The sequence below is a fragment of the Anas platyrhynchos genome, chromosome 20 (assembly GCF_047663525.1).
Source record: "Anas platyrhynchos isolate ZD024472 breed Pekin duck chromosome 20, IASCAAS_PekinDuck_T2T, whole genome shotgun sequence".
Taxonomy (NCBI): Eukaryota; Metazoa; Chordata; class Aves; order Anseriformes; family Anatidae; genus Anas; species Anas platyrhynchos.
The window spans coordinates 1,352,086-1,379,194 of record NC_092606.1 but is presented as its reverse complement, the minus strand read 5'-3'; the positions used below and the strand labels follow the sequence as shown (position 1 = coordinate 1,379,194).

Genomic DNA, 27,109 nt, shown 5'->3' with positions numbered 1-27,109 from the left:
GAGCCGTGCAGACAGGGGGCACGGGGACAGCACAGCACAAGACCTTGGGAAAGGAAGGCGAGGTCGCACCCTGCACGCACCTGCACTGCCAGGCAAGGCAGATCCTGCACGCTGCTGTGAGGGATAACCTGTGGGTCTGTACGGGGTGCTGTACGGGGACAGCACCTGCACAAAGGTGTGCTGACCTCAGCCAGCCTCTTCAGCCCCACTTTTCTGAGCACAAGGCACCTGTGAAGCTTCTGCACTTGTTAAAGAAGGGGCAGGAAGGAACACGGAAAAGCCAGAAAGCTTCACTCAGCCCCTCCAACTGAAAGCAGCTTCAGGTGAGATGAAGAGCCCTCTTCTCAGCAGTCTAATACCCAAAAACCAAAGGACGCAGAGGTGACAAAAAAAACAGCACTATCCAGAAAAGGGAGTAGGGTGTCATTGCCCAAAAACCCCAAAGGCCTCTTTTAGGCTTGCAAATCCCACACCTTTGAGATACGCTTTGCTATGATGAAGGCAGTGACCCTTCAACAAGATTTTGCAGGTGGGAAACCGAGGCAGAGAAGTTAGTGACTTGCTCCAAGTCCCAAAGAAAATCCGTAATAATGCTGAGACTTGAATCCAAATATATTTTCTAACTTCCGAGCTCTCAAGGAGCCCTTGGGACCATGCCTCTTACCATCTGTACAAGTGAGGACATACAAGCAAGCACCTTTTTGTTTCTTTGCAGCCACCTAACAATGACGCATTGCTCCCCAAAGAACTCTTCCCAACCTTGAAATGACCAAAAAGCTTCTTACAAGCTGCCTCACATACTTGTTCTTGCCTCCATTTACTCTGCAGAAAAGCTGTATTTAAATTTTTTTGTTTTGGTTTGGTTTTTTGGAAAAAAATGCACTTGAAGACGACAGCTTAACTGTCAAAGGGATCAAGAGCAAAAGCTCCTGCACCTCCATTAAATTCTCACTGCTCAACGATTCCGGCAATCTGCTCGGAGGACTCCTGACAAGGGGGCACACATAAAACACTCAATCCCATATGCTTTTAAATCACCCAGAAGAAGCATGTTTCTGTGACACTCCTCCTCCTCCACTAACTAGATTTAAGCGGTAATTCCATAGGAAGGGTGATTATCACTAAACTTTTAATGAGTTGCCATCTGTACCCTGCACTTCATAAATGGGGAGCGTTCCACTACCATGCTGTCCAGGAACATAAAACGTGGCAACAAAGCACTACAAGGTGATCTCAACTAATACTTCCCTTCTCTCAAAATTAATGGTTTTAACTTGGCAAAGAGACACACAGCAGAGAAGAAAATGAGAGCTGCATTTTGAGTCCTCTCAAATGTATGAGAAGGCTTTTTGTAGCGTTATCAAGACTTATGGCTCTTATTTGGCTGGATCTAAACTTCAAAATAAAATTATTAGGCATTAAGAAACATGATAAATCTCGCATGCCATCTGAGATGGAAACTCTGCACTGAGTTACCAAAATATGTTCAGCAAACTGGCTACAGAAAATGTAATAATTACAAGGATAAGAGCCTCTCTCAGTTTTATGGCCAAGAAAAGCGTACCCTTTTGTCCCCTGAAAGTTCACAAAGTCATACATCACCCTGGCTGGCATGTTTGCTCCTGAAGTATCTAAACTGTTGCAGCTGTCTCAAAGGATTTAGAAAACTAGGAGCCAACAAGGAATTTTTCATTAACGTGGAGAGCAGAAATCAATGGTCCCCTGGTGTCATGTCATTTCAATGGGGAGAGGGAGGAGATGGAGGAGGAAGAAATTCGAACAATACGCATGCTGCAGGCAGGCTGCCAGCCTACAGCACACACCATCCTCTCCTGCTCATTTCAGCTCACAAATGATCAGCAGAGTAATTGTTCCCAATAAATTACCGACCTGCATATGAAATGCCACAACAGTTTTTGTACGGTTTTGTACTTTCACACACAGTTAGCAGGAGGATGCAAGTGACAGAAGCCCAGCGGTGGCTCTCTTTTTCCAAGAGAAGTGCTGGAGCCGCTCAGGTTGGAGTTTACCAAGAACCACCCAGACAAGGGCACATGGTGCCAGTGGTGGGATCTGTTCGGTGCTGCTCCTCATCCGGCCACCGGTACCTGCTGGGGCCCACCAGCTTCCCAGCCGCCCTGCAGAGGGCTTGGAAGTCCTGGTGGACAAGGAATTGGCCATGACCCAGCGGTGCACCCTTGTGGCAAGGAAAGCCAACGGCACCCTGGGCTGCAGCAGGAGGTCGGAGCATGGCTCAGCCCGGCAGGAAGGTGGGGAGAGCTGGGGGAGAGCTGGGGGAGAGCTGGGGGAGAGCTGGGGGAGAGCTGGGGGAGCTCAGCGGCACCTTGTTAGTGTGTAGGAATCAGATAGGACGCAGGAAGGCGAGGGAACTGGGCTGTTCCCGGTGGTGCCCGCTGACAGGACAGGGGGTAATGGTAGAAACCGAAGCACAGGAAACTCTTTATTAACATAATATTTATATTAACATAACCAAACTGCCCTGGGGGTGGTCAAACAGGCTGCCCAGAGGGGCTGGGAGTGACACATGGAGACCTCCAGAGGTCCTCTTCAACCTCTGCCAGTCTGTGATCAGCAGAACAAGAACTCCCCACCCTCTGTCTGCAGACAGGAAAACTGTTTCGTTACCCATTCCAATTAAAACAAAGCCCTCCTGCCCCAAGGCAGCCCTGGCACCGCAGCGGGCACCCAGAGCATCCCTCCTGGGCTGCTGCTTCCCAGGGCTCCGGATTCACCTCCCTGCATCAGTGCGAACAGAACAGAGGCAGCACCTTTCCAAACCAGGAGGGCAGCGTTGTTCAGCCCCTCTGCACAGAAGCCAGCAGCAACACGAGACAGAGGACCTCAGGGATTTAAACTCTGTGTGATCTACAAATGAAGGCAGCAATACAGTCCACAGGCAATAAATACAAAAAGCCACTCCTGCCAGCTTCAAAGACCATATTCATTGGAAAGATATTCTCTATAGATCTCAAGAGGGACATGGGGGGAAAAACGCCAAATCTATTCAGAGGCTTTGAAAGTCCAACCAGTATACGTTTGCCAATTAATGTTTGCCATATAAGTAGTTCCTGCTTTCTAGGAAAAGTGAAAAGTCATTTTGAATTTGATTACTATTTCCATAAAAGAGAACTCGAAACCAAAGCTCTTATGTTTTATTCTATTCCAAAAACGCAGCAAGAGCAAGAATTTTGGAAGCTTTTCTCTGCAGAGGAGCAGAGCTCCAGATGCGTTCAGCATCGCGCCGTGCCTGCTCTGTAACTTAATGGGGTAAACCTTGCTCAACGTCCAGGCCTCCGGGTCAGCCCCGTGGCATTTCAATAAAGCAGAGACAAGCTTGTTTCCACTCCCATGCCAGGAGGAAAGACGAAAGAGGAGATGAAAGAAAGCAGAGGACCACACTTGTAGAGCAAATAGTGGAGGAACTCAAAAGCTCATCAAAGTTAGCGAGAGTCAATCCTCTCTTCGGGTAACATGAAACTTGTTGAACGGTACAATATATGCTGCCTCCGTTCTCCAAACAGTTTATGAACACTGTAATTTTGTTCACTAAAACCCTAACAGCACCAACCCCCCCTCTAATTATAGATGTCTCTCATGCATGATAATCTTCATACAATTAAGCCCGCTTAAAAGAATAACCGATTAAATAAAAAGTGTTTAAATAGCACATAAGGTTGAGATAAAAATGACAAAAGCTCAAGAGATTGAAAACTAAGGCAGAAATTCTACCTGTAAGTACACACTAGTGCACGGAACAGCAGCCCCAACTTTCAGACCTGAACAGGAAGTCTGAAGCTGAAACATTAATACAGAATCACAAAAAAAAAAAAAAAGCCAGCAACAAAAGGAACTCACAACTGCCCTTATACGAGCTGTGTATGGAAAGACATTAACCTCCTCTCAGTATCCTCTTTGGAAGAAAAAGCAGTTGGTTTTATTTCAAGTGCGAAAAGCTCTCCTGCACAAAATGGTACTGAAACTTCATGTCTAATTTAGGTAAAGGGTCCTCTAGGTAAAAATACATTTAGGCAGAAATTCAACATTTGCTGGAAAGGCTGGAGTGCTACCAAACCACTCTGCAGACAGCTGTGTACTCTGCGACTGCCCCCGTCCCAGCACACGGGCCATAAAAGCAGGCAGCAGCTCACCCTCTCCACGGGAGCACGGCTCTGCCTCCCGCTCTGCACACAACAGGAGCCCGGGTCACCCTCTCTGCTCACATCCCTCTGTGAGACTCTCTTGGTCTCACCGGTGCTAGCTTGCATCATTAGAAGCTCCATCAATCAGAAGTTTGCAGTGCTCTGCAGGTTACTTCCATTGCAAAAGCTACAGCTAAAGATAAGGATCGAATATGCGAAGTGGCTGTACAAATGAAAACCAAAAGGATCATACCTGCCTGACAGGTCCTAGGATTAAGCTGGTTATAAACATCCAGAATATGAAAAGAATATTCCTCAGTGCTAGACGGAATCTCAAAGAAAACAGCCCCCACGCACATATTTTTTAATGTATATAAAACACAACCTTGTCCTCGGGCCCCGTATAATTAAGATTTAATTAGATTAAGTTTCAACTAGCAGCAGATATTTTTATAACCAGGGGTTTGTAACGGAAGCAGCAGTACAAATCTCCTTCTGGGAATGCAAAAGCTCACGAGAATAAACTCTCCCAAACACCCTCTAATTTGGAGTGGGAAGGTGAAAACACATCAGGGGAAAAAACCCTCGCAAGCAGCACAGGCTGCGCATGCCATCAGTTCACTCGTCTGCCCGGCTCTACGTGCGTGGTGCCAAAGAGGTGATCTGGCTTCCCAGCCACAGCAATTGGCAGGACGGCTGCAGTAACTCAGCTGGTGAGCACGTCAGCGCTGGGTGCTCACACCGACAGCCGGGTGGCAGCTCACGGACAGCTTTTATTTGCTCTCTGAAGCACCGAGGCCGTACCCAGCCACCAGCCACCCCGCAGGGGCTCTGCCCCGCTCCGCTCCCATCTCCATCTCGCTCCCTGGGCGATGTGCTGACCATGCTGCGTGCCCGCCGCTGCCTGAGCCGCACCACGGGAGCACAGCTGCCATGGCAGTGAGGCTGCCAGCGCAGGCATGGCATTGTCCCCAGGGCGACAGCAGCCACAGCAGCTGGGGACACGCACACCACGGGGACAGGCAGCAGCAGGAGCCCACAGTGGGGCAAGAAGCCAAAGCAAACCCTCCCTCCGACCCCGAGCCGTGGGTTTCCCTCTCCAGCTGCCAGCACAAGCCACCCGTAGAGCTTCCCCTTGCAAAGCTCGTGTCTTCACCCCCTTATGCGTCCCAACGAGGCCAAAAACTTCTCAATTTTCCACTTGTGTTCAAAAAACAAAATCAGCTCAGGAAATGCCAATGACAACAGAAGCACCTGTTTAGGAACAGAACGGACCAAGGATGTCACCAGGGCCCTTCCCGATGAAAGCAGTGTCTGGGTGCTTGTGACTGAACCAACGCCGGGCCCCGACGCTGCCTGTCTAAAACGTGGAAGACTTGCCGGCAATCGACATGTGGCAATTAACCGGCTGTTTACATTACACCTCCTTCCTAGCCCGCAGCTACAGAGCACGAGGCCACCCACACATGAGCCGGGCACTTCGCAGCACAGGCAGAAAGTAAAAGGCACCCAAACGGTGCGGAGGGGCCTGGCGCTGCGTGAGGGCAGGCTGTGCCGTGAGGCAGCAGCTCACACAGCACCCCGGGGAGGCTGGGCCCTGGGGGGTTCAATGTTGTGTGGGCCACGCGGCCATCACAGGGCTCACGGTGCTCAAGGAACAAGGCAGGGGCTGGGGGGGAGCAATGGAGCAAGCCCAGCCCCACAGCACGGGCAGCAGCACAAGGCCTCTGCCTCACACTCATGGGCACGACAGCCGGCAGACGGATCCCCTCACTGGGCGGGCAGCGGCCTTCTGCCAACGCTATCATTAGCCGGGGCTATTTTTAAGCTGACCGCTGCTTAGTGCCGCCAAGCTTCCTCCCCTTCTGCTCCCAGCGCCACAGCGCGAGGCGGCGCGCGGCCCTCCACACCCCCAGGGCTGAGCACCGGGCGCACAGCTCTGCGTTGGCCGCCTGCTCACGGAGCCTGCGCTGCCTCTGCCAGCAGCCACGTGTCCTCGTGCAGGTCCCCTCGGCCACGAGGCGTTTGTGGGGTGCCAGCCCCAGGCCTCTGGAGGAAAAGGAGCCAAGAGGCTGAGGCGAACGTGCACAAGCTGCTCCTCTGCTGTGTCGCTGCCCCGCCGCACACCTACCTCACAGAACAGAAGGCCCCAACTCTGTGGTAGAACTGCTCATCAGAGGGATCCCCCCTTCCGTTACATACTGTAAAAAATGTTATATAAAACCCGAAAAAAAATTCAGCTACAGCTTTTATTTACCATTGTGCATATGGGCCGATGGCTGTGGCAGGCTACCAAGTCTGCTGTTAAGCTAGCCAAGTTTGCTTCTATTGCTTTGCTACTAAGGCGTGCCGCGCGTAAGGAAGCGGGGCCCGCTTCTGATGGCAGCCAAGGCAAGGCCTCTGCTGCTCTGCCCAGCCCTGCCGCCCCGCAGTGCCTGGGGGAATCCTGGAGAGAAGAAGTTTCATCTCCAGTGATCACTGACACAGCGGTCACGTCCACGAGCACAAGGCATGCTGAAGGCCATGTCCCAGGTGTGGCACTGGACAACACCCACACAGCCCGCACCCCAGAGCCACGATCTAGTGACAGCGCCCTTGGAAAAGGCACAAGAGTGCTGCCACCAAGCCCTGGGCTTTGCACTTCATACGGAACATCTACACTGTAATTACAACAGATGCTAGGTAAAACTGGGTCTTGTATTGAAAGGAGACCCTTGGACCGCTCCATTTCCATCAAGTCCCCCCGTTCTTTGAGCAAGACCACGGCCCAGCAGGTCGCTGACACCTCCCAAAGAGACCTGGCACTGCTCAGGAACCCCGCAACGCAGCACTCGCTGCCTCGGTGAGATGATCTGAGGCAAATGTGGAGAACACCAAAACGCACAGACACCACGGGCCATTTCAGGTGCTTAAGGCCCGATGATAAGACGTCCTTCCCAGCAGCTCATGCTAAAAAATATATATATAAAAAAAAAAACGAGGGGGGGGAGCTTCAACTTCATCTCCTGATGGGAGGTGATCCTCCAGCTCTGTAGCAGCCCCGGTGTGTCAGGCCTTATGATGCTCACACCGATAAATGACCTTCCCCACCCTGCAGATGTTTCCCACTTCCTAAGGCTGCTGTATTTATTGACCTGAGCAGGTTTCAAAGAACTCCCCCAAAGACTGACCTATCGGTTATGTTTTTAAGCCAAGTTGTTGCTTTCTAAATTGTTATGACCTTCCTCTTCCCCTCTCTCCCCTCCCAGTCACGAGCAATAGGAATTAAATTGATTCAGTCTATCAGTGTTCTGCATCTAAGTGATTAAATTCAGCCACTAGAAAAATCTGTTTTGTGCTGCATCTGAGCAAAAGCAGCGCTGCCATTGGATCCAGCCCCCGGCCTCAGAGGGAGGGAGGAGGCAGCATGGGGCGGAAAGGCACAGAAGGTAAAATACAGACTTGGTCATTGTGGCGATATCAAAGGCATAATCTTTTTCCCCCCCTTTTTAAGCTTGAGCAGTTATTAGATGTACCATTAGAAGTAGCTTCACAGAGCTGCCTGGCGCAGAGCGGAGAGGAGGCGGCGCTGCGAGGGCAGGTGCAGGCGCAGCACCCCCAGAGCATTAGCAGCACGTTGAGGTTTCAGACCTGCAATATCCAAGATCAGTGCATTATCGATTCCAGACAGATGTCACGGGGCTGGATGCTGACTTTGAGGGCAGCTCCCCATCCTCAGTACAGTCTGTTTCTTGCGCAAACAGACCAGAACTAGTCCTAATTTATCCGGCCTGATGACCAGGCAGCGTTCCTGGGGGACAGATGCCTCGCTCTCCAGGCTGGCTCCAGCCCTAACAACCAGCTGACCATCTATTTTAAGCTGTTCAGCTGGGATTTTACTTTGGGACATCCAAGCCAAGAGGAGCATTCTTCCCTCCTCCCCTTTCTTCCACACGGCAATTAGAAAAATTAAAAAAGGCTGGAGGATTTAACGCATCTGCCTAGCCCCCTCCTCCAGACAACAAGCTCTAAGGACAGAGACAGGCCTGTGAAGGAGAAGTTCGGGAGGCAGGGTTTCAACTTGTGGGTGTCTGCACAAGTGCTGAGCAATTCACCGAGCAGGGTCTCAAAGAAAGAAGGGATCCAGCTCTGCCGCTGCTCTCACTGCAGCTCTCCACCCTCTGCGCTTCCCCTCCTCCAGCCGCTGCGGGCAGGGACCCTACCTGCCCAGGAAACACAGGGGCGTTACGGCTGGGCTGTGCTGAGGATCCGTCCCTCCCTGTTTCAGGAATTTAGCGAGAGAACAAATGCGCACACAGAGAAAGAACACGCTGAAATAACTGCCTGTTCAGCCGCATCCTCCAGAAGTTCTTCGCTTCCTGCATCTGTGGGATTTCTGGCACGGCCACGGCGCTGACCTCACCTGACCTTCCCGCTGCATCAAAGGGCCTCATCTAAATAGGTCATTCCTCGCAGAGGGAGTAAAGTTCAGAGGAAGCTAAGAGACTTACGGGCTGCCTTAATCATCAACACCCCCCTCCACACTCTGCTGGAAAAGAAAAAAAAAAAAAAAAACGGGAAAAAGGGAAAAAAAAAAAAGAAAAGAAGAAAAAAGATATCCACAGTGGCAGAGACAAAATGTTACAGAAAAGAGAATTCGGATCTACATACTGTGGTAGCTGAATTTTAAGCAGTACAAAGTCTAAGAATACATCTGGAAACACACATGCAAATTCTTCATATCTAAAAATAAATGTCTCTGCTGTAGATTACTCTCCAGAGTAAAAGAGAAGTGCTAATATTACTTGGAAGTTTTTTGTCTCTCGTTCTGTTTTTTGTTCGTTTTTTCCCTAAGATCAGAGCTGATGAATTACTGTTAAAAAATCACATACATTAAATTATCTAGATAATTTGAAGCATTATACACTTAAATTAGTATTATTTATTACAAACTACCAGCTTGCCCCAGGCAAACCACACTACCAACACTTTCACTTCATTTTTAAAGGCAGTATCTTTTGCTTTGGAATAAAATGTCCTTCACATCACCTCTGCAAAATGCCACATCCTCTTTCCCCGTGGTTTTCAAGGTTTAGGACTAGCAGGCTTACAGCGTGCCAGGCTCACAAGCTAGGGCTCTTCAGCAACGGGCTCGATGCTGATTTGCATCAGCAGAAGTTGTTGCCATATTTTCCCCATCAGTTCCTTAGAGGAAAGCTTACAAACTTAATTCCCTCTTTACATTTGCTTATTCAAGTTCCAGCTGCATCTCCCCCTAATGTCCCATTAGGGTTTTCCTTTTAATTACTTTTTCACGTCAGCTGTGCATGCTTTGCAAGGTCCTCTTTCTAAGAACTTAGCTCTCTCTCCCGTGGTCCCTTCCATGAAGGATGTTTTCTCCCTCTCCTTTACCCCTCCCAAGAGCCCTCCCCTAGCCCCTGTGTCTCCACGCTCCGTTTCCTGCCTCGTGCCAGCCCCCGGCGCTGCTGTTTCGACACCCCGGGATCGTACCTGCACAAGACACTTAACGAATGGGAAGTGCGGCAGGGTGTGGAGCGTTTCATTCATGAGCATTATGCACTTGGCTTAATGACAATTTCTCATTACACATACTGTCCTTGCAACTGTCATAAAAGATTAAGGAACATAAAAGCAAACTACTTAATTGCGGGCAGGTGTGCAAGCCTATTCCCTCTACCTGCACCAATGTTCTTTGGAAATACCTTTAAAAGAAAAAAAAATACATCCTTGGAGACATTATGTAAGAGAGGCACGCGGCAGTCGCAGTGGCTGTCCCCGCACTCCCGAGGAACAAACAACCAGGGCATGGCACGGCAGAGGACAGGCCCCTCTCCTTCCCTGCACCAACAAGGCACAGGCGGGCGCAGCCAACCTCTCCCACCCAAACCTCATGCCACCAGCATGATGCCTGCCCCTGCCCTGCCCCATCCCACTGCTACAAAGGAAACACGAAGGTTTGTTTAGCCAACAGAGCCCAGGTTTAATTCCACGGCACATCCCGCGGACCCAGAGGCCCAGCAGGCAGAACAAGGGGAATTTTACCCAAACTAGCAGGAAACACTGCACACGGCAGCTGCTGTCAGCCAGGCTGGAGCACGCGAGGTACACACCGAGCCAGCATGTGCACAGAAGTCAGCAAGGCTGGGCCACGGGAAAAGCAAGCTCCTCACGTCCGAGTTCATTTACATGCTATAGGCTGGAAAAAATGGAGCATCCGTTTTCTGTAAAGCTGTGCTCATCTTTTTTGTAGTGCAATAGGCAGAGAGACATCTCTCTTCTCCATTCGGCTTAAAGATCATCTTTTCCACTACCATGATGAAAGACTGGAATCAATGTCAAGACACGGGAGAAATCAGTTTACTTCCATAGTACCAAACAGCAGAAAAGGAATTTGCCCACAGACACTGCTGATAAACTGCCACAAATTCGGGCCAATATCCTTCAAGTTTAACTACACGTTGCTGCAAAAGACAAGACACATTGGCAACTACTTGGACAGCAGTCTGAAGATGTAAAGTGCCCTATAAGTATTATTATTACTAGCAGGCTGCTACGGATGTCTCCTATATTTACCATCTGGGTAAAATAACTACTTCAAACAGTCCGTTTGAAGAAGTCCCAAGAGCAGTTAATGTTTTCCATATACCCTCCAAATCAGTCACAGATGATGCAAAATGGTGAAGCTCCTCCTCCCGTTTCACCTGAGCTCCTGTGAACCTGGGGAAGGGTTGGGGACTGAAACTTCAGCCACTTCCACGCCCTGGCTACTGAGGATCCTTCTGCCCACGCAGCACGCAGAACTCTGCCGAACAGATTCGATCACAGGGGAGGCCAACATTTCCCTTTACAAACCACTGATACCATCACACACCATTTCTCTCTTTTCAGTGTGATGTTCAGCTTAACCCGGATGATTTGTTCTGCATTAATATTTCAGCAGCACTACAAGCAAACGAACGGATTTCTTCCCGTGCTGCAAGCAAACAAGTGCACGCAGGCTGCACCGCGCGGGGCTGCTGCCACGTCCACGCACAGATCCGTGTTACCAACTCCTGGTTGCAGAGGCCACAACAGCACAGAGGAGAACGAGACCCAAAGGAGCGCGGGCAGGCCTTTCCTTTGAAGTGCACACCTTCTTCCAGCATCCGACTCGCAGCTCGTGTAAATCAGCGCAGCTCCAGGCGTTGAGGTCTGGAGCATGTCCATGCACAGGCGGTGGGTTTAAATCAGCACGGAGCCTCTCACCTCGCGGAGTTTTGCCAGTTAGCATCCACAAACAATCTGGCTGAAATCATCACTTACCTCCAATTCTTTTATTTTTAGAGCACTTCCCTTATCACCAATGGCCACGGCAAAATCGTACTGCGTGTTAGCATTTTTACCCTGCCTTACCCCTGCGATACGGCCAAATGGCCCCTGACGCAAGTGGCAGCCTGTCCTATTTTCACAACTCTACCACAGTTTGATTTACACCATGTAAATAGAAGTCGAAAGCAAGCCTCTGGTCCCAAAAGATGCAGTCTCAGGTTTTTGCACCTCCTGTACATTTTATGGAGCAATTTTTTAGGTCAAGGAATAATCTATAAACCTATCCACTTAAACAGAAAAGCAGAAATGAGAAGTGTGACCTAGGAGTCAACAAAACAAAAGGGTCACATTTCCCCAGGATCCCCTCTCCTAATTACTGACAAACCAGGTGAGGCTCTGGCATTACCGAGCCTCTCCTTCAGCCTCTGCAGCCACTCTGGAGCAGGGAACAGCACCGTCAGCCTCCCCTGGTTACCCCTGGGAGAGCAGAGGATGCTACGCAGGGTGCTGCCAGATCCTGAACAGCACCAAAGCTTTGCATCCCTGCCCACAGAAGGGTGTTGGACCTACATGATCTTTACGCTCCCTTCCAACCTGAGCCTCTCTGTGGTTCTGTGATTGGAAGGAAAGGGCATCTTCCTCCCGGTACAATCCGGATTGCTGATTTGGGCTTCAGCAATAAGAACCCACCGCAATCCTTGCTCTGCAGGAGAAGCAAGGCGAGCTCCTCACCAAAGGGGACGCTCCAGCCCCCTTCCCTGTCCCCAGGCTGGGCAGGGTCCCGCACGGAGACAAGGTCAGGGCAGCAGCGGGACACCTTCCCCTGCGCCAGGCAGCGGCTCCGACAGCGCGCCCGCTCTGACTGATGCTGGGAGCCCGCAGCATCAAAGCCAAGGTCACATTCCAGGGAGGCAGAGCGCGAAGACGGAGCGATGTTTGTGTTGATTCACTTGCTTTCGCGATTGCCGGGTATTTAATCTCTACAGCTCTTTTCTTTTGACACGATGGGCTCCTCTGGAGTCATTGCAGCCTAAAGAGTCCATCAAGTAAATGAATCCAGATTTCACAAACAGCCAGAGCAGCTCACTCCCACGTTGCTGACTATTGATAGCTCACTTCCATTTTGACAGGCGGGCTTTCAAAGCTCCACGCAGGAATAAGAAATTTCAAGAGACCAGTAAGTAAATAAATACGACAGACCGACAGCCGGAGCTGCGCGCCCGAAGCGCTGCCGGCAGCGGGAGTACAGCATGCAGGGGGCTGCGACGACAACTCCAGGGCCCCCGGAGATAGCAGGCAAGACTGCCTCTCCTTCCCTCCCCTTTCTCCCAACTGGACAATCTGCTGCTGGGCTTGGAAGTAATCCAACCCAGCCTTTACAAGATATTCTTACTTTCTTAAAGTCAAAATACAGCCAGAAGGTCAAATGAAAGACAGGTTTCCCAAAGCACCTAACTGACTGTGTGAACTTCTGAGCATAAACCTAATTGAAGGCAATGGCAAAAGAAAAACACATCAGTATTTGTGACTTCTAGAATTTTACTGCAGTTCTCTTTCTTGTTTGTTTGTTTTCAGAAAGTACAGGACGGACAGGAGGGGGGTCTCAAACCATCCAGAATTGGAAGAGTTTGTGTTGCACTTAAACAGACCTCTGTTTCAAGTTGCCTTGAACTCAAGATCAGTATCTGCTCTGTTTTATCAGACGAGGTCTGATTTTTGTTCCTTCTTTTATTTTCCTTTTTAAAGGTTTATTTTTGAAAGAGGACCCTGTAACAGGGCCTCTTCCATTTCAGGAAAAGTAAACAAAATCCTTCACAGGGAGGATCGGGGATGAAGGAACAAAGCCTGCGAGACTAAACTGTACAAAGGTGAATTTATTTGTCATTATTTGGTATCACAGCAGCACTATGACTTTGATCAAGGTCAGGGCAAGGTGCTGCACGCAGACACACTCACTGCCTCTCGGAAAAGCCTGCAGTTAAGGCAGCAGTAGGAAAGTCACCCCATTAGTCCCAGATTTCAGGTGGGGATCTGAATGATACCACAGTAACACAGCAAATCAGTGCCATGTCCATAAAGCCAAACTCCTAAACCTCAGTCCCAGCACAGTCATCACTCTGTCCTCTTTACTCCGGGACTCACTGCAGACCATGTTATCCCAAACCATCACCTCTTCTGGTCCGAACTTATCTGAACCGTGCGCCGTAAGCAAAGCAAGGTGCTGAGAGGTGTCTCCCAGGCCAAAAAGCAAGCGAGTGACCGCAGAGGATCCACTGAGACCTGAGCAGTTTTAACACAAAACACCCACATGCAAACAAATCTATGGTACAAGGAACTTGGTGTGATCTCCAGACTCCCTGGGCTAGTTGTGCTTTCTGATTTGGGGCAGCAGTGGCACTTAGTGAAGATCAAGGTCCCTGCGAGAGCTTAGAGGCTACACCAAGGCTAATTCCCTAGGTGCAGGTATGCTCTCAAAACAAGAAATACCAAGGGGATTCTTAAAACCAGAGCAGGAGAATCCCAGCAACATCCTTTTGGCTACTGGATTGTGTCCTGGACATTCACAAATAGGATGTTCAACAGAGAAGAGGGGGCAACAACTTCTGTAGCCTGGTGGGGATGAGAGGCAAGCAAAATAAATATTTAAGTTCCTGCTTATTAGGAAATGCTTGGCAAATAATGTGAAGCCAGAAGGAGGTGTTAAAGAGAAGTATATGCAGTGTTATGGGAAGCTTAATGAGAAGCTGTAACCATTACGTATGTATCATATATGGAAAACTAGGTGAGGCCCCTATGGACTATTACATACTGCATGAAACTTTATGGACACCGTAATGCATTATTTTTAATGATTCCCTTGCCTACTTCAGGCTCTGGAAACCAAGAAGAGCTTCCCTAGTTTCCTGGTGGTGTTTTAGCAATGATGCCTTGCTTGTTCCCAGACTCTGGGTTATTTTAATGAGAAATAATTGGGTTACTTTCCAGATTCCACAAAGCCGATATGTAATGAACAGAAACTCTGAGAAGGTTGCTCAGCATTGCAGTGCTCTTCATGTCCTCTACCTTCCAGAGGGTTACTTTCCCTGGTAAACCATCTATCTACAAATAGGTCCACAAAACACTGGCACTTCTGCTAGTTGAAATTTGCGTTGTCATCAACCATCTCTAGGGAGAGCCAGGCCAGAGAAACAACCAGCTGCAACATCACAACGATTGCCCCTGCAGGAGATGTATATAATGAAAATTGAAAGCTGCAGGATGAACTTCTTACATACTTGTCCTTTTGGTTTATTCATCAGAAATAATTATCTGTGCTCACATTCACAGGAGCACATACTTTATGATGTACATTAAAATTTAATGGATTTTTAATAATACTGTAACTACAGCAGGAGCAGAAAAAAAGAGAAAGACATTAAACCATATGTGCCGTGGTGGTGGGTAGATGGTGTTGAGCAAACATCAACAACACGCAACCAGCTTAGGATTAGTGAGGACGGGAAGAAGGAACTGCTGTTTCCTGTATCTGAAGATCATGGTGACCTGTAGCTCCAAAGGTTTAGCTTAAAATCTCCCCAAGCAACAGATGAGTGTATGCATGAAATGAGCAGATGCGAGTTTCTGAATTTCAGGGACCTACAGGTGATACCCATGGCCTTGGACAAGTACCTGAACTCCCCAACTCAGTTTCTCCACCTGTAAAATGGAGAGAAACACTACAAATATACCCCATGATAGTGGTTTGAGAATGCGCCTGAATCCTGATTTCTGCTGTGCCAATTCAAGTACTTACAGCATTTTACAAAGCTATCGATGTCAATTCCTTAAACATCAGCAGAAATGATTGCTGTAGCAGGAGAGACTGACACTCTAAACACTCCTCAGAACATACTCTGCAGCTAAGGAGTCGGTGCGAAGCATCACCATGTCACCAGTACTTGGACAGACATCTATTTATAGACTAAGAAATTATATATGTGGTGTCCCCACCAACAGTGACACATCTTCATTCAGGCATGAGTCACCTATTCATAAGCATGTTTCCAAAAATAGACCCTATTTACCAGAATTAAATTCCACACGCTCAGGGGAAAATGTCTCCTTAAAAACAAAACAACAAAAAAGGCACGTTAGGAAAGCAAACAATAGCAAACAAGCGCCGAAGCCTTCCGCCTGCAGGTCTCCGTTCGTACAATCACGCTGAGACTGGAAACGTTCAAGATGTAGGAATGAAGATGATCGTATGTTCTCATTACAAACCCCTGCCAAGGTCACCAGAGCACTACCGTCCAAAAGCAAGTATCCAGAATATTCTTGGCGACTCGTGCTCGGTAGAAATAGGAAGTATATTGCAGTTATTAGAGAGAGCAGACAGAACGAGCGCCAAGTAATCCCAGAAAATGTAGTGTTAAATAGAGGGTTCAAACCACAAAGCTGTTGATGGGGAATGTTAAAAATGTCAGCGTGGCTGAAAGACATTCACCAGTGGTGAATGTCAAGTAGCGAGCTACTGTTCAGCAGATGCAATAAAAAAAAGTAAGGGTACTTGGGTAATGGGACCAACATTACAGTTGTTGATACAAATTATATCCAGAAAGCAAAGAAATAAATGAATAAATAAATAAATAATGCAAAAATGGAACAAGTTCAAACTTCTTTTATAGTAATAGTCTCCAGTTGAGCATAATCACCAAAGCTATAGTGATAAGATTGCCAAAACTAGACAAACATCTGTGAGATGAATTCATCTCAGAGGGGAAGCCAACAGCTTGTTATCATTAAAGAGGCAATGCTCTCTCTGCGTTTGAACTGCAGGCCGCCTTGTTACTGCGTTTGCTGAGGCAATTGCACCAGATGTTGGCAGCTATCTTCAGATGGATGACAAGCACCTGCTGTTGGGGAAATTAAATGCTCGTCGGCCTCCTATCCTTCAGGGGAGGGTGGGCCGGGAGGGGAAGAGGGGGAGTGGTGACGGCTGACCCTCTGAAATAAACCTATTTATGCAAAGTGACAGTAAGTGCTGGTTTGCCAAGCAGGGAAACAGAGTGGAAATTCATTGGATCTCTTCCATTGCCCCTGGTGAAATCTGCTCCCACCCTCCCGTCCTGGCAATTAACACGGCACCAATCTGAACTCGCTAAAGCGCTCGGCAGAGCAACGGAGTCAGCGCGGGGACCTTCCCTCGGAAAGCCACCGTTCGCAGAGCCGCCTCCCCAGGCACGGGGCATCGCCGCGGTGGGGTCTGCTGCCCGCCTGCCTGCCCCACAGCCACTGCAACACACTGACCCACATCAGGGCCAACAGTTTGTAACGCTGGCGTTCAAATAGATGCTCCAAGTGCGATCTGAGACACGCTCGTGTTTGCTCGGATTTATGTAATCTCACTGCCACTACCACCTGGTGGCACGCGAACGTGTTACCGGCTCGTTTGAGAGCTCCCTTCTGCAGTATCAGGAGTAACAGCAAAGGTCGGGATGGGCACTGCAACCATGTTAAAAACAAAAGACGCAGAACTCTGACAGGCTTGCTGGTGTTTTCAGCTTTCTGTGAAAACAAAAACTGCAAATGCGAACTCGTTTTATACAAGCAATCATTTCATTATGGTGTATCCTAATTCTCTTCAAACCTCCACATGAGGACAGGAGAGCAAAGAGCCTGTGATACATCCTGCCAGCAGCACCCGTCAGAGCCCACAGCGCTATTTTAAAAACATTTTGCCCTGGACAATAAACTAAAAACACCATTCTGAATTCCAATTCACCCAAAAGCTCTTGTGAATGTCCCTGACGGAGACAAACGTTTGTTTGATCTAAACTGGCCACATGCATTTTAGGTATCCTTCAGATTAAGAGGGAGCTAATCCTCACTCTGCTTAGATTATCTTAATTGGCTCTTCATTTGAGCTACTTTGCCCTTGTCCCCAATTCCAAAGATGTATTTATAAATACACGTCCTGCATCACGCAGTATAAATACACACATCTCTCACAGGCCTGGTACATATTGGTACACCGTACTGTATGATCATTGATAGGACTCGAGTTAATCAACCCACCGATGCTTGGTTACTACTCCACTGCTACCAAAATATGGCCAGCCACATTTTTCCCTAGAAAAACAAATACCAAATTCCCTTAGAGTCAAACACATGTAAAATGGACATCAAATGAATTTCGTCTTCTACCTCTTCAGAATTAGCATGAGTTTAATTAAACCGGTAATACCTCAGTACTGCACGTGTGAACACAATTCTGTTAGTTCACTTCTAGGACAGACTGAAAAATCTTGGTTATTTATTTATTTGTTTACCACTGTGATGGGAAATCACTGAAATACATTTAAAAAAGAACAAGAATACAAACAAAACAAGGACCAGAAGGCTCAGCACAAAATCCCCCACTTAAACCGCATTTTCCATCAGAAAAATAACAAGTCCTAGCACTTAGCACAGGGTGCACGAGGGGCCAGGACCACCACAGGGCTGGCACCCCGGGGCCCTGCCTGCACCCAGCCTGCTGAACGCTCCCAGGGGAGGGATCACAGCCCCTCATTTCCAGGTGAAAAACACATCATTACCTCCATCAGCAACATGAGCTCCTTCCACAGTTGGAACAACCTGTAAGAAGTTCCTCATAGGTACTTTTGAAAGCCTTTTTCTGAGGCACGCAGCCTTAAAGCTGCATTTAAAAAAAATCTCCCATTTCGCATCGCATCACTCAGTATCGATTTGTTGTGCAGTATGACAACGCTCAAACACTTGCTGTCTGATCCATGTTTTAACTAACTCACTTCGGCTCATGAACCTACCCCGTGTTTGTGGGCAGTGTAGTGCAAGCTTCAGTTACGCCATAGTTTCAAATAACTGCTGCTACATTTCCTTCAGTGAACTGATGTTAAAACACAAGTTTTCCCAAGGCAAAGCTTTGGCACCCCCAGAAGTCATGTTCTGGAGCCAGGTCATCAGTTCCACCGACGTTAGGAGCAGTGTCTACCTTCAGAAACACCTTCTCGGAGAGTCCGAGAGGCTGCACTTCAAGCCAAGTACCACACCAGAACCTGATGCAATTTCACAGCATATGTTAGAAACACCTACCAAAGAAAATCTTACGTCACTCCTACTGCAGCAGTTTAACACCACTCTCTCTCGCTTTAGATGCAGCTGGCTGGGGCAGAGTTCATCTTGCTGTTGTCTTTTTGCATAGTGGCCAACCCCATGGGCCCTGCTCCATGAGCAGGGCTCCGAGATGCTACCCGAGCACAATGAAAACAAACATTTCCTTCCAAAGGAGGCCTGCATCTACAGCCCCACTCATCCACACTGCGGATGAATCCAAGACCGCCGCGGGGATAATTTGAATAGGTTATCAAACATGATTAGTTAAACTTGTTAGGCATATTGTATCAGGTTTTTATAAGACAAAAGAGGAAAGGATGAAAAATCAACTTTCGTGGGGTCTCAGGAAAGATACAGGGTAACTTTATGGGTTTGAGTCAGTTGCAAAATTGGTATCTACTCACTGCAAACAAGCATTCACGTGAATGCTGGAGGAGTTAACGAGTATTTTCTTACAACTTCCTTCTGCCAGGCTCCATCCCTGATTAATCCCTGCTTGCACTGCTGCTCCAGCAGAGCCGCCCCACGTACCTGCAGCAGCTGTCAGGCACGGCCACTGCGCCAGCTCCGGTACCGTCGGCACAGAGCTCGGCCTCAGCCCCTTCCTACTGCCACCAGGGCGTTCCTCCCAGTCCTCACCGAGTCCACACGGCTGAAGGCTGCAAGTGACATGAGTGTTGGCATATTTACATTTCCCATGCCCTTCAGAGCTTACTAAGTAAGAAAGGCAAGGAAATGTAAGGCAAGATAAAACAGCTTGCCCAAAGTCAGACAGCAAGTGGGTGGCACAGTGGGAAACAGAAGACAGATGTTCGGGGCCCTGACTCTCCACCACAATTACCTAATCTCACACGGGTTACAGTGCTGCGGCACAAAAGCTTCCTTGCCGTTTCATTTAACCGGAGTAAAAAGGAAATAAAATTGTGCTTTAAACTTCTGCTGTGTTCTGATACAGCTGCCGTGCCCACAAATCCTGCCTTAACATTTCCTCTTTTCATAAAATCCAGGTAGAAACCAACATCTAATTTATAACAAAACCACTTCCACAAAGCATGTCTTATTAGAGACCACCTAAAAACTGACTTCCTGTGTACAACTTTTCATTGACAGAATGAAAACACTGACTTCTTTTTAAGTAACGATCAAGTTTCTTGATTCATTAAAAAAAAAAAAAAGAGCATGCGTAGGAGGGGAGCAGAAATAATAAAAAGTGCTTAGGCCACGAGGGACTACTATATCCCAGATCCCTTTGTGACATGCCAAAGCAAAAAATTTAAAGGAATATTCATTATCCTTTACTATATTGTGGACGTAACACTCAAATTAGGAAATCCACGAACACTGGGACTTTAAAGCCTCTGCGAAGGGCAGAGGCAGCAGCCCGAGCAAGGCTGAGTGCAGCTCTGCAGTGCCGTAACAGAACAGCCTGCACAGATTGTGTTCTGCATTGTTCCAAACTTATCAAGGGCTGCAAACAATGACGTGTTTGTCTGCTGCTCGTTCTGTTTTAGGGAGTTGCAATGAATCAAATTAAGCAACTTCTCCCAAAGTACACCTAGGTTAACTTTGATAGAAAGAAGAATGGAAGGACCTCAGAGCTATTCATCACCGGGCCCAGAGCTCAGGTTCGCTCCGAGGAGAACAGTGCCATTAGCGGCAGCTGAAAATAAAGCCAACGCATTCTGGTTTACAGCTTATTAAAATGTTTCAAAACTCAGGCTATTACAGCTGAGAATGTAAATAACAGTCCAGATCTGTCCTTACATTTCAGAAAACATCACCCATTCACAAATATTGAATCTGGAAATACAGTAATGAAAATGTGAGAGGCTAACACCTTGTCAAATCAAAGCATTACTTTCCTGCAAAGCAAACACTTTTAGAATGCCCATCCCTGGATCCCACTGAACATTAAATCTACACATCAGTGTCCAATGGATGTAACAATACAATTCAAACTGTACGTCGAGTCTGAATTAACTAAGCTTTCACTTTCAGACAAGCAAAATTCCTTGCACCTCCTGACTCTGGCCTTAGCTCCAGCTCCACAGACTTCCAAACCCCCCTGAAATGAACCCATGGCGAGCAAACCACCTTTTCTCATGCTAACAACTCCATTGTAATAACATCTTCAGAGGCCATACTCAAGGTCTCAGGGAAAAGTAAACCACGGGAGTGCTTAATACTCCAACAGCGCATTAACTCGTTCACACCCAGACAGCCTTGCCAAACAAGGAGGAGTTTTCTCTCATGTTTTCTTGATTTATATTTTCACAGCTGTCTGAGAGAAAAGCATGTAGGAAGCAAGTTATGTAAACCACCTGATTAGGCTAAAATCCTCTGTGTGGATCACACCTCCTTCCCTCTCCCCCTCCCGGCACAGTTAAATACAGAAAGGAGAGGGACTTTGTCTATTACTCAAAGCAGATTATTTTTTCAAAGGTTAAACCAGTCTTTTACTTGTGTTGCTCTCTTTGTTATAACGTACAATGCTGTACAACAGAAGGAGAACATTCTCATCCTCACGTTTTACTATTTGCAGCCTCGCTGCTTTCAGCTTTACTTTTCTTGCACCCAGCACCACGGCTCTGCTAAGGAAGGCCTGGGGCAGGGACAGGGCTAGGAACGGCTCTCCTCTTGGCTACTGCTCCTGGTTAACTGCAACCAGAACGTAAGCCATGGCTACAGAAGGTAGACATTAAAAAAAATTACAATCTTTCAAAAGCACAGCAGTTTTGCAGAAAAACACAACATCAGAAGCTAGAAATTATTATTCCCCTGGTCTGTTTCGCGTCTCACAGGAAATAACAAGCAACTGTATAAAACATTTCAGATCCAGAGAGATAATTCAGAAATCCTGTCTTGTTTCAAATTCTCCAAATCTTAAATCCATTTGTGAGGAAACAACATATTCCAAGCAAAGTTGAAGCATGCCTACAATTTGTCTGAGGGACCTCGTGGCAAGTCAGAACAGAAAACAAGATTAATGCATACGTCTCTGTTCCAATTTCATTTGAAATTTTAAAATAAAAAGCAAATGCCACTGCCCTCTTCCCCACAAGTCACTTTAGGATTGCTGTTAAAGAAAACACAGCAAATGCACCCACTTCAAGTCTCTGAGAGCAAGTAAAACAGCTGGAGCCACCAACACTAGCACTGCTTTTTTAGCAGTTTAAAGTAACAGTATGTAAAAAAATCCACAAAAATATTTCACACATCTCCTTTAAAAACCACTATTCTATTTCAAAAAAGTGTAAATTAAATGAATTCCCTCCCACGCCAGAAAACATGATTTTTCTACCAGAACTGTCATATCTGGACTGATCTAAATAGTTCAAGACAGCTGAACCGTACCTATAACACAACCCTGTTCCCACTGGGCTGGAAACACACAGTTTCAAAGACTTCCCACCAAGACTGACTGCACTGCTTTGGGAGGAAGACTTAAACAGAATTCTGTTTCAGCAATGGGGTCAAAAAGTGATCCCGGAGCCCCACCACGCTCACGCACCAGTGACCGGCCGCTCGGTGCTCAGAGCTCAGGTGGGCTCTGAGCCACGCTGCGGGCCTGGCCCACACCATGCCAAGGCCTCGATGCGACGTGGCCGCCCCGGGGCAGGCGGCAGCGCGGGCAGCGAGGGGGTTAAAGCGGTGTCAGACAGCAAGCCTGGCTCCTGACCAAAGGGACATGGGAACCAGGGCAGCTGAGGTATAAAGGCCTCATTGTAGCAGCCCACTGGATTGGAAATGACTTGTAGGCCTAATGAAACAAAATTTTGGCAGTAAAACAGAATGAAAGGAATGAGACAATAAAAGACAGGAACAAAGGGAGCAGAGTTGTTTCAGCTTAGGAAAATAAGCTCACTTTGTTGTTGGGAAAAGCCAAAGCCGATTAGGATAAACCAATGACTAGGCATAAGTCTTCCAAACTAATTACACAGTTCGCCATGTGAAGTATAATTGCAAGTCGCAGAATAAGGACTACATTACTTTCACAGGAGCCCTAAGCAGGGAGCGTTACCTGGAACCGAACCGAACCAGACCCTCAAAGGTGCAGAATGTGCCCGTCCTGACAGAGGGCATTGCACTGGTGCCGAGGGGCCTTCTGCTGGTCACAGTCCTCTGGGTGAGGCTTTCGGAGGCTGTTACACTACTTTTTACTGATACCAGAAGCCTTAAACGCTCCGACATGTCCCGACCTCAGAGCACACCGTTCGGTTATGCTTTCAGAAAGCCATAACACAGGCAGGTTGGCAGCCCCAGCACTGCCACCGCCAGCCATCCTGCACCCTCTCATTTACGCTTGTTTTCAAACTGGGTCGTAACAGACAGCTTTTCACACACCAGCAATGCTGAGGACCCTGGATTAGTTAACGCAGCCAGCGAATGCATTACGTTTGCCAAAATGTCTGGAACACCTTTGACTGAAGTAATAGGGGATCACAGAAGCAACTGTTTCACTCTGATTTGAAAGGGTTACTTGTTCCAAGTGCTGCTTTGCTGGCTCAGCCTCCTCACGCCCTCAGCCACACCTTGCTCCCCGAGCCCCCCAAAATGGCCGCAGCGCCGAGCACCCTCCCAGGCAGGCCGCCCTCCTCCAGGGCCCAGCACATCCCACAGCTCCCCCAGGCCCCGGCCCCCTCCTCTCCTCCTGCAGAGGGGCTGAGAGCCTCTCGGGGGGGCTACAACGCCTGTGTGCCCCACATGCTCAGCATTACCAACCCTAAGCGTTCAGCAGTCACGAGGCTTTTAATTACACTGTTCCGCACTCCTCCTGTTAAGCCTCTTGGTTTTAACTCAGGTAATTTTTCCCAGTCTTCCTCCACAGCTTACAGCAGTAAGGGACTTCCCTTCCTTGCTGACTGAAAGCAAGGAGTCTCACATATCTCGGCCTTACAGAAAGAAAAAACAATCGTATCAGAAACTTCACAATAAAAGTCTCAGGAGTTATCATTACCACGTATTTTGGTGTTCTAGCTGGCAGGCATTTTCACTGGTGAAGTCAGGGAAGAGGGTTTATTAAATGCAGTTTTCTTTTTACTGGAGAGAAAGGTTCTGACATTTACTTTTCAAAAGGAAGCGGTTTCAAATTCAACACTTTAGGGCCCTTCCTGCCAACTCCAGTTAAATTAGTGAGTCAGCTTGGCCCCAGAGCTGATAGCTGCTCTAACCACGTAGAGCATTTCAAGAGCTACCTCGAGTTACCAAAACGACCTCCCCTGGTTGCAAAGCTCTTCTCTGCAGCAAGTACAAACAGGATTTCAAGAAGCACAGCAGCAGTTAAGCAATTTTTTCCACACCAATACATAAGCTCAGCATTTCAAAGAGGAAGTCACCTGAGATGTTCTTATCAAATGTGGGCGGCTCCTCTACACGTTAATTATGTAATGCAATTGTCTTTATTTTAAGAAAGTGCTAAGCAAACGCAAACCTTGCCAATCGATCCTGATGCATTGTTTGCATTGTAATGGCTTGATGGGAGAGTGAGGCTTGTGTGCTAAGCAGTGTGCAGATGTGTCATCAGTCTGCCACAACCAGCCTGCAGCCTAACCCAGCAAGTCAAGGAAAGGTCGGGAAGGGGAACAGACATGGAGAAGGAAACAGCTCCTACACAGTCCCGCAGGCCCAGTCCTGGGTCACTGTACCTGAATCAGAATCCCACCCACTGCACTGGGCTAATGAGTCTTCTGACTTTGCTGGACCACAAGTCCACAATTCCTAAGGGTATTGACCCCTAGGCGCCTTCTCACAACCAGACCATCACCTTAAAACACCCCTCAAACCAATCTCAGCTGACAAAGTACAGCAGAGAGCACTTGAATACTTGCACACAAGGTCGAAACACAGCAACACAGCCAAAAAGCCTCTCCTCCAAAATGCCACTGCCTTCAATCTCAGCTCCTTTTCACAAGCTAGCATACAGCAGCATGGAACTGGGATGAAACTGGAAACTGCCATGTGGTAGCACAGGGGCAAGCTCTGTGAGCCCCAGCTCCTACAGTCACTGAGCTCCAGCAACTGGACCACGCAGCCTCAGCAGGACATACCTGCTCTCCTGCTAGAGGTAGGGCTATAGCTTTGGTCACAACTTGCACAATTATTTTCAGCCCCTTTATTTTTTAGCCCTCAATTTACGACACTTGAAAAAGTATGTCATTTTCCAAAAGCACTGCCGATTGAAAGTCTGACCTCTTTAAGCTGTCTCAAGAAAGGCAAATCACAAAAGCAGGAACTGAAGCATCCAGAACCACAAGTCTACTGAAAAACGCAGCCCAGTTGTCTGCATTCTCAGGGACTGTAAAACTGCAAACATGAAACTACCAGATGGTGAAATTAAAAAGGCTATATTAAGAGAGCATCCAGACAATATGCAAAGCACTTATATTGAAACTATTATTAACTTCAAAAATACAGGTTAGAGGAGTTCTGCAATTAGAAGTAACTACACAAGAAACATCCAAAAGCTCATGTAATCCTTTAATAAAAGGCTCAGCAGGCTGTAAACATCCTGCCGGAATCGAAGATTATTATTGAAAATAAAATGAATGGCTTGCAAAACAACCATCAATCCAGCACAGGAACAGTTTATAAACTCCCCTCCTCAGCCCTCAACAAAATACTGCATGGCCAAGGCATTTCAGAGCCAGATAAAAGAAATATAAACTAACTACAAGGAATGGGAGCTGCTTTGCTTTGGGATAGCCTGCTGTGTCCTCATGCAATCATGCATTTAAATAATCAGCTGATGCATCCAAAAGACAGGAACAGAGCTGCGTGCAACACCAAAGGTTCAGTGCCCACTGGGGCCTCGGGCTCTGTGCCTCCAGGAACAGAAGTGCTCTGTCCTGCCCTGACTCCAGAGGATCAGCTCACCCCAGTACACCAACCTACAGCTCATTACGCCACCACAGCCGTGGTTCTGGGTCTACTGCCTCTGCAGGGAGGGGGCTTACAGGAGTCTCCAAGTGCAAACTCTTCACCTTGTTGGAAGGTGAACAGGCATCCAGAAGCCTTGGGGATGTAAAGTGCCCAGAGGGACTTTGATGTGACAGAGACCAGTCCTTTGAGGACATGGCACCCCATGGAAGTGGGTGGCACCAAACTCCAGCTGGAGCCTGGACTGTGGAGTTTGAGCTGTTCCACTGCTGAAAAGAATATTCTGGCAAGGTTCAGGTTTCCTCCAAACAGTAATAAATCCTTCCAACAGGAACTTCTGTTTGTTTGGTTGGTTTGTTTTTTTGTTTTTAATGATTTCATAATTCTACATATACTTCCAGAAGGATGTTGCTTAAGAGTTTTTTAATAAGAATTGAAAAGGATATTCCAGTGACTTCCATATTACTCTTGCTATTCACATGGTTCCTTCAGGCATTTCCACAACTTAATGAGCTCTCTCACATACCTCTATATGCTCTTTTAGCTACCGGAATCGGGGTAAACAGAAGGCTGATTTTATGGAGTAGACAACTGTGTAATCATTCAGCTAAGGGTCAAATTCTTCCTGAACATATGCAAATTCAACTCCCAATGATTTTTTTTTTAATAAAGGTAAACAGTGTTGGCAATGCTGTACACATTCATATGTAACAAACAAAAGGAATTCCAGAACCAATTTAAATAGGCTTTGAGAAATTATATTGAAAGGCAGAAAATTTGGCCCTCCTTTGAGCACAGGCCTCACTGTGCTTTTTTTTTTTTTCAAAACACACTTGAAAAAGAAAGGAAAAAAAAAAAGAATTCAAAATATGCAGTGCTCATTTGGGCAGGAACTTACCTTGCCAAACTGTTCAAAGTATTGCTTTACGTCTTCCACTACTGTATTAGCCGATAATCCACCTACAAATATTTTCTTTGTTCTTGTGACCATCTGCAAGAAATTACAAGACAAGCATATGGTTTAACCAGATTATTTCAAACAATATGTGGAAAAAAAGAAATATTCGTCAGATGCCATCCCTAGCCCAGTTAATGAGAATATTTCTCTACAAAAGCAATTCAGATTCTATTTGATTAGATACTTCTTTTTTCTTTGTCTTGTTTTGTTTTTATTTGAGAAATGGCTGAGTAAAGGCACTCAATAACAACTCTAGCCCCCGGATATTTTTTTTTAATAAATGATTTTTATTGTGCTTCTCAATGCAAATATAAGTGAAAAAGGATTCCAAGTGTCATATCCTGATAGCTACCGTCACAAAAATGCGTGCCATTTTCCCCCCTTCTTTCCTAAAGACAAAGTGCCTGCTCCTTGGCTGGCAAAAGGCAATTACACCAAATTGAAGCTCTGTGTTATTAAGTTTCCATAAGCCAGTTTAAAAGGAACTTGGTACAGTCACTTTAAAACTAATCACATGAGGTGAGACAGCACGAGCCCCTGACACAGTGCTCTAGCTGCCACAGACCACGCTCCAGAAACGTGCGGTGTCACCACCACGCAGGGGCTGGATCAGGCCCCGCAGATCGCCCTGTCCCGGGTGTTACCCCAGACCCCAGCTGAGCACCCAGCTCTTCTCGCTGACCCTCCCCACCCA

General features: G+C 47.4%; 1 protein-coding gene across 25 annotated transcripts in view; it reads right to left on the bottom strand.

The window, feature by feature from the left end:
- MSI2 (musashi RNA binding protein 2) overlaps positions 1-27,109 on the bottom strand; it is a 227,496-nt gene that overhangs the window by 125,803 nt on the left and 74,584 nt on the right. For 24 of the 25 annotated variants that reach the window (XR_011804315.1, XR_005260303.2, XM_072026215.1 and 21 more), the window contains one exon: positions 26,356-26,448. The exons of the other annotated variant lie outside the window; for it this stretch is intronic. Coding sequence is in view for 22 of the 24 variants with exons in the window: in XM_072026215.1 (XP_071882316.1) it covers positions 26,356-26,448 (93 nt within the window). In the remaining 2 variants the exon portion in view is untranslated. The remainder of the gene's footprint in view (positions 1-26,355; positions 26,449-27,109) is intronic. 25 annotated transcript variants of the gene reach the window in all.